General features: G+C 35.1%; 1 protein-coding gene across 4 annotated transcripts in view; it reads left to right on the top strand.

Annotated features, from left to right (window-relative positions):
• The first annotated feature begins 882 nt into the window (after positions 1 to 882).
• Tp63 (tumor protein p63) overlaps positions 883 to 8,510 on the top strand; it is a 211,459-nt gene continuing 203,831 nt past the window's right edge. For 3 of the 4 annotated variants that reach the window (XM_013019339.1, XM_013019343.1, XM_013019344.1), the window contains exon 1: positions 1,343 to 1,493. In XM_013019339.1, coding sequence (XP_012874793.1) covers positions 1,432 to 1,493 — 62 coding nt within the window. In that variant the 5' untranslated portion in view covers positions 1,343 to 1,431. Of the gene's footprint in view, positions 1,494 to 8,510 lie in introns of all 4 variants that reach the window. The other variant, XM_013019345.1, reaches the window with a different exon arrangement.

An 8,510-nucleotide genomic window follows, 5' to 3' on the forward strand; every position in this document is an offset into this window, starting at 1 on the left:
ATAGCTTCTCCCTGGCTGAAGCAACAAATAAAACATCTTTATGAACACATTTTGAACCAGAATTTCTTATAGGGAAATGTCAGATTTCTCAGAAAAGGACTGCAGATTGTCTCACAACTCTGGCATTTACTGATGTCATGAGTTTACAGGTGCCCTGTGATTTGGGGACTGATGGAATATGTTTACTTGTCATGTTAGTGACACTTGGAATCATTTTTTTTCCTTGTTGGACTCTATTCTAAATTAGCTCCTGAATCATATTTCATTCAATTCCTAAATTTCAAGAACTAAGATTTGTTTACAGTGCACATGTAGAAAGGAAGGTGGTTATTTGGAATGTAGACTTTTCCTGGTACTATGTTAATTCTTGAATCTATAAGTTTTATTCCAAAGTAGAGCATGTCAAAGCCACACCACAGAGCAAAATTGAGACCTAAGAGTGAGTGAGACTGATAGAGAGTGAAATAAATTAAAATGCTTTCATTCATAGGAACTATGAAATTATGTGGTCAACTTCAAAATATTCTAAAAAAATTATATGATTTCCTGTCTTAAAATTGTGTTAAGAAAATTATTACATATATGTAGAGGTGTGTATAAGGTAGGATATTTAAACAAGTTGATAAAGGTTATTTTATTTAGGGCAGGCAAAATTTCTAAAGAGATGTGAATGGATATCTTTTTCTCTTAGTTAAGAGGAAGACCGAGTTCTAGGTTAAATATAATCAAGGAATTTCCCTGTCTTTGCTATTTGAGATTGTGACCACAACAGGCGGTTGGCTGAAAGGGTGGCTGAAGCGGGGGAGGGAAGACAGATTAAACACACACACACACACACACACACACACACACACACACACACACTTTCTTAAACAGCTTTGCAAAACTTTTTTTTATCCCCAGAAGAGTGGACAGATACCATCAAATCAACTCAGTATCCAAACCCAAGGAAATGTAATTTAGCTGGAGGGAGATGGCCATTCCTCAGACTTGTTATAAAAGTCCAGGCTGCTGAAATTAAACTCTGATGCCATTCAAGCCAACATCCAATCAGGAGAGAGATCAGAAGTTCAGAGATGCCTCCAAGTTGCCAGCAAGTGTGGCCACTGTATGTCAAGGACTCTAAAGCCGTGGAAGAAAGGGAAGAACAACTTTAGTGAGGATGCCCAGCTGGTAAGAATCAACTGTTTGTGATGTTTTAGTCACTTGAGGAATCTCATTGGCTAACTTGAAGAAAGGCTCCACCTCTTTGCAAATATGTGGAATGGGAGAGAGGGGGTGAGGAAGGGGAAGTGTCTGAACTTCTATATCTGATGGCATCTGACCCTAATGCTTTAAGCCTCCTGGCCATATATCTACATATACACAGGTATATGTGTATGTTTTATATAATTGCTCTCCATTTGTTGATATCAAAGAGAGTTGAAGGAAATGAATTTTGAAACGTCACGGTGTGCTCCCCTACAGTACTGCCCCGACCCTTACATCCAGCGGTGAGTTTGAATGTGACATACTTCTATAAAAACTTAATTGGAGTACCTTGTGTGTAATGAATGTCTCTGCTTCATAAAAGTGGGACTTCCTTCTTGTTTACTAAACAAAGTGATACTATTTTGTACTTTAGGTAAACTTCAAGCGGTCTATGGGCTTCTCTTCTAGATTTCTCCTTGGATTTCTCTGGATTTACAAAGAAACGATATTTGAGGTCACTTATTATTTTTTAAAGTTATCATAATATTTTAAGATGTTTACAATACAATAAATGCTTTTCTCAGTATCAGCCACAAAAGAAATTTTACTGGGTAGAGATTGAAGGATCTATGGAAAATCCTTCAAATCAAAATAAACACTGGATAATTCTGACTTACATGTTAAAATTGATAAATAGCCATTGTTACTTAGAACAGATGGTGGTTTGTCATTTTAGCTCCAAGAAATGTTTTCTTTTTGAAAAAATGTTTAATAACAAATATCATCTTCTGACAAATCTGACTTTTGAAACCTGTGATTCTACTGAATTTTATTTGTGTTTTCAAGAAGAAATATTTGCCTAGCACTGACAAGGAATATTAGAGTGAACAATTTGTGTGTGTGTGTGTGTGTGTGTGTGTATGAGGGGAGACTGTTTTAAATTAGAGTTTGCTATTTTTAAACTGGTAAATGAAATCTGAACAGTGTTTTCCAGTCATAGAGTTATGAGAGATATTCAAAGTCGCACGAAGCAGTGTGATGTTGTTAATTTAACAATAGATTTGATGTAAGTTTGTACTTTATGCAATTTATGAGAGAGGTCTCCTGATTGTAAAAATGGCAGGGTTTGAAAGGGGTTAAACTGACATTTGCCACCTGTGCCTACTGGAACTTCATACTAGAAGTGGAGTCGAGTAGCTCTGGCTGGGACTCAGTAACTGTGCTATTGCCTAGCGGATTAGGAAAGACTTGTGATCCACTTTCATTAGCATGATTTGCTACCATGTAAAAACACTAATGTTTAGGACTATGCAGATACTATTCTCTTCATGTGACTTTTCTGGTGAGCTATTTGAGAAAGGAGAAGAGAACAAGTAAGCCAGGAAAGCTAATGGAATGGGGAAGACAGGTAGAAAATAAAGAGAAGAAGAGGAAAGGAAGGCAAGAAAGAATCTAGGTTGTGGTTGGTCTAAAAGTTTGAAATGGGAAATGTGATTGGTGTACTTGATACCCAGCTTGTTGTCTGCTATAAACAGCGGTGTTAGTTAAAAAAAAGTTGTCTTGGAGTTTATCTTCTTAGATGATGTGGAGTTGGGAATGGACGTTGGTTAAAAAAAATAATAAAAAGCAATACCAAAGATGGTCTTGTCCTCAACATTATTCTAATCACAAAGTTATCTTTTGAAATTGTATTTCTAAGAATGTAATTGTGAGGGAACATCAGCTCTATGTTTCTCTTCAAAGTCTTTCCTAAAGTAGATACTTGAATCCACAACAATTTTACTGAAACTTTTTTCTGTTGACTAGCAGATATTGGTGTGGAGGAATTTCTAGTGCTGTGTGACAGAAGCCCATATGCATAAATTAATAAAGAAATGACTTTTCATATTGCTTTGACAACATGCTAGCTCGTGGAGTAAATATAATTTCTCTTTTTACAATATTATAAAATTCTGGACAGTAGTAGTATTTTTTTCCATAGTTTAAATTTTCTTCAACTTCCTGGAACTCGAATTCTGGTGAGTGTGATTTGAAGTTGGGGAGCTGGGACTGTAGTTCAGGAGGATCAGGAAGCACCCATTTTTGTAATGAATTATTTGGGACTGCACTATGTTCCTCTCATTTATAATAAAAAGTTATTCATTAAATGATTTAGGGAAAAGAAAAAAATGTTTGCTACTGAGCCAGTGAGTAAGAATCTCAGACATGGTAACAAACACTTGAAATCTAGTACTTGAGAGGAGAGACAGGAAAGGTAGCCTGTACTATATCGAGAAGCTTTATCAGAAAGAGAAAGAAAGAAAGGAAGGAAGAAAAAAGGAAGGAAGAAAAAGAAAGAAAGAAAGAAGGAGAGGAAGAAAGAGAGAAAAAGAGAAAGAGAAAGAAAGAAGAAAATGAAGGAAGGAAGGAAGGAAGGAAAGCAGGCAGGACAGGAAGGAAGAAAGAAAGACGGAAGGAGAAGGAGAGGGGAAGGAGGGAGAGAAGAAAAAGAGAGCAAAGCAAAGATATACTTACAATGTTTACTTAATTCCTCATAATATATTTAATAGCAGACATTTTTCACAAATATTTTAATTATTTTTCAAAAACTTAAAAAATTATCATATTTTATCCCTCTTAGTGAATAAATGAAATTTATTATAAAGAATTCATATAGTACTATGCATTGTCAGTGCAAATACTGAAAAATTCTCACTCTGGTGCTCAATGAGTGAATGGATTTGACTTGGTTTTTCTAAGCAACCTTGTGGTTCTCAGTTTACAAAATCTATTTTAAGAAAGACCAAATTTAATCATTCCATAATCATAGTCATCTACATACTTAAATTTATCTTTCTTGACCTTATCTTTAAAAAGAAGTCATGAAAAAGATTCTTAACAACAACAACAGAAATTTAGACAGCAGGATTTCTTGGTATTTTTAACTCTAAGTTGCCATAATTCATGAATTCCAGTTCACATATAATATAGTAAATAACATGCATTTTCATCACTTGCTGAATGTCATGTCCAAAAAGTCAGTTTTAATACATAGAAGAGAGCATGAAACTAGTAATTGCACTGAAAGTGAGATTTCATACTCCCTAGTTTGTTCTTGAGGTTTGGAGCGAATTTTTGTTTTTTGTGGTTTTTTTGCACCTGACATATCATGTACTTGGTTGTGTTCTTTCCAAATTTTTCTGAAAATATAAAAGGCAGTTAAAACTATGGATCTTAATATATTATTCTTTTGATGATATTGACAATTTATATAAAGAAAGAACTTGTGGACAAAATTGATAACTTGTTATATGACTATTAATTTTAACAAAAATCTCAAAGCATGGTAAAATCATTCAAGATTAATAAATAAATCAGTGAGCTAGTTAACATTATTACCAAACCTCCATGCAATTGAGTTTATAGTTTATTTTCTTATTAGATGGACACTTAAAATCAACCTAAAATTCAACATTTTAGAAACTAACTTCAGTAGGTGTAGGATATAATGGGTCATGTTATATTCCCTTGCTTTTAGAAATCTCATCTAGTTTGTAAAATGTAATAATATTATTATATTTTTTGTCAGTTATAGGGCTTGAACGCTGGGCCTGGACACTGTCCCTAAGCTCTTCAGCTCAAGGCAAGTGCTCTACTACTTGAGCCACAGCACCACTGACAGTTTTCTGAGTGGTTTATTGAAGATAAAAGTCTCGTGGACTTTCCTGCCCGGGCTGGCTTTGAACTACAATCCTCAGATCTCACCTTCTAAGTAACTAGGATTATAGGTGTGAGCCACCAGCACAGGCTAAAATGTAGTATTTTTAAACTAATATATTCTGGGATAGATTAAAGTATTTTGTTATCTTTTCAAAAATAGAACAGTTAAAGTAGTAAATATAAATCAAGATTAAATTTAGAAATAATGTGCTTATCAAGGCCTAAAAATAAAAGTAAACATAAATTACTATGTGATCCACTTGTAAATCTTTTGTATTCCTTTCATTGGAGACTCAAAAGAAACATGAAAAAGCTAAAATATTGTAAGAAGTATTTCTTGCAAGGATTACATATTTGTTGGGAATTTTATGCCTTTAGTAGCTTAAAGGTCAACTTCATTAACTGTGCTTTCTAAGTAGGTCCTTATAGGGGTGTTGGGAAGGTCCTGATGAGGACTTATTCTCTCTGAAAGGCAGGTAAAGTCATGTCCTAGGCATCCTCCACTTACTTTCCACATCGGCCATCATCCTTCTTTCTAAATTCAATGCCTCAGCAAGCTCACTCCTGAAGAATATATTAACAGATCCTCTCTCCTCTGCTATTCTGATGAGTTCAACGAGTGGAGTCTGTCAGCAAGAGAGGGACGCTCAGAGAGAAGTTCAGATACTATTTTGCCTGACTGACTCCCCATTGAGTTTTGTGTTAAATGCTCTCTGTCCTGTCGAAGGACCTTGCCACAGATTGAAGACTCTTGAAATAGAGTGACTACTCTCCACCCTTTCTTTCTTTCAAACCTAGTGGTAGTAACCATTTCTAGCCACTACTGATTCCAGAGAGCAAATACTATATCCATTACCTTTAATTACTCTTTTTCCTGCCAGATTTACAAGAACAAAAGATAAAATATACCAAAGGTGGTAGCATTGTGATATATGCCAGCATCCAAAACAATTGATTAATATAATTTCTGTGTGTGTGTGTGTGTGTGTGTGTGTGTGTGTGTGTGTGTGTGTGTGTGTTGCTACTGGGGCTTGAATTAAAGGCCTTAGTGTTGTCCCTTAGCTTTTTCTCTCTAAGCTAGTGCTCTATCACTTGAAAAACAGTTCTTCTTCTGGCTTTTAGGTGGCCAATTGGAGATAAGAGCTTTTTTATGGACTTTACTGCGCTAGCTGGCTTTGAACCACAGTTTTCAGATCTCAGTCTCTTGAGTAGCTAGAATTACAGTGTGAGCCACTGATGTTTGGCTTAATACTATAATTTCTAATGGGAGATAAGGAATTTCTCCATTACAGTGAGGAAACAGAATTTAGCTTTCTCCATAATGAAAAAGTTTTTTTTATTGATTAAAAGGAACAAGCCAAGTGTCTCTGTTTATGTTCAATAGTAGAAGCAAGTCAAGTGATAGGAAAAGTTAGTTATAAATGAATGTGGTTACAGTTTATGAACAGGATCTAATGTATGGATAGGTTGTGATTAATAAAAAGTGCTTTGAACTGTTACAATTTAAGAAAAAGTTTCAAAATGCCCATAGGACCAACCACAATGAGCAACCTGCAGATACATGCATTCTCATTTCTGATTTTCTCACTGATGGAGAGAGATGTTTTTATCAACTTGGCAACTAAGATCCAATAGGTTTTGGTGGAGTCTGAAATTACAATATAAACAAGAGGAAATAAGTAGTTATCAGACTACACTGGGAGAAACAGCTCTTGACTTTTGTGCTCAAAGTCCTTTGTTGATTATTGGTTCCAGATGGATGCTTTCCTCTGATAATTTGGGCATAAAATCAAGGAACACAATTTGTTTTTTATTCCACAATCCAGATTATTCTCTTGTTTGTACATTCACTTTTGAAAACTAGTACCTACAGTCAGGCAAATTTACATGCAATTCCATAGTAGAAACCATCAAAAGGTAGCAAGTAATAATGAAGGATGAAGACACAGCTTTCCAGAGACTTCATGTTCTCACTTTACTTAAAAGCCAAATGGATTGGGAGATTAATGTGGCAATTTTCAATCGGTTTCAGGACAAGAAAGCCAAGTTTCTGATTAGCTGTTTTGAAGCTCAAATTTGTCCTGACAGGGTTTCTACCTCCTTTAAAGAACTCACCAAGAATAGTCCTCAAGCAACAAGTGATGGATGGATAAAACACTGTAATTACGATCAAAGTCCAAAGACTCCTGTCTGTGTAATTATGCGCTTCTCAGACTCTGAAAGACACTTTGTTCCATTTAAAAGAGGATGCAAAGTGGACAGAGTGATATGTACTTATTGGTTAGTCAAGGTTTGGGAAATGACAGTTATTAATATTTGTGTTTTACCTTAAGGCATAATATTTGGGGGACAATTTAGATGGAGAAAATTAATTATCCTTCTATTCTTTTGCTTATTCTTATTGTTTGCTTTTCATTTTCCACTTAGGTCTTACCTGCTTATTACACTTTGAAAGTTAGAATGAAATTGTTAAAGCTTAGAAGCACAAATGTAAGGGCTCAAAATCTTTTGCCACCTGTGAATTTCCTTGACCTTTTACTTTTGTTTTGAATGAGCAAACTTAATCTGTCAAGTTGAACAGTAAACATCCAAGCATAAATTTTATTTAACTGAGGCAAGTCACTAATAATTGAGGGAAAAATCAATATCATCCCAATATTAAGTCAGAGAAAGCTTTTGCATTCAAGAAAAAAAGAAATACAAAGTGAAAGTTTGCAATGATTTATCTCTGCCATATTCTTACTCAATATTAATTTTCAGTAATATATATATATATATATATATATATATCCTGAGAGTGTATGTGTGTGTAAGAGAGAGAGTGTGTGTTGGCATGGGAACTTGAACTCAGGGTCTAGCATCTGTCCTTTTATCTTTTTACTCATCCACTTTCAAAACTTTTGCCTTTACAGTTAAGTACATTATACTTGAAGCTTATTTGTTGTATTTAACTATCCAGTGTATCTTGACATTTCTGTAAGGTGATGGTTTAAAATACCTTTATAAAATCCTAAACTTGAAACATTTAGTTTTAAATTCATCATTGAATTTTCTTTCATCCTTATCTTTTTTTGCTTCAGTGAAACTTCCACTTTTTTTTTTTTTTTTGTCAGTCATGGGGCTTGAACTCTAGGCTTGGGCGCTATCCCTGCGCTCTTCAGCTCAAGGCGAGCACTCTACCGCTTAAGCCACAGTGCCACTTCTGGTTTCTCAGTGGTTTATTGGAGTAAGAGTCTCATGGACTTTCCTGTCCGGGCTGGCTTTGAAGGCTAACCCTCAGATCTCAGCCTCCTGAGTAGCTAGGATGACAGGCGTGAACCACCCATGCCTTCATTTCATAGTGTCATTAACTTTTTACATATATGAATAGAATATATTCCTTAGACCTTATAGTAAAGAAACCTGCCTTATTTCTAGTTTTCTCATTATTCTGCACCCACATATAAACTTAAGAATGCTAATAAGATACATATTTATATTCTACTTTTTCTAAACATGTTTCTTCCCTCAGACAAGAAATGGCCTGAGCCAAGGAGACCTAGGGTTTCTCCTATTCCATCCTGTAATGTTTTCAGAGTGTCTGCTTTGACTTCAAGGTCTTTGATCCATTTGGAGTTGAT

The sequence above is a fragment of the Dipodomys ordii genome, unplaced genomic scaffold (genome assembly GCF_000151885.1).
Source record: "Dipodomys ordii isolate 6190 unplaced genomic scaffold, Dord_2.0 Scaffold45, whole genome shotgun sequence".
NCBI lineage: Eukaryota > Metazoa > Chordata > Mammalia > Rodentia > Heteromyidae > Dipodomys > Dipodomys ordii.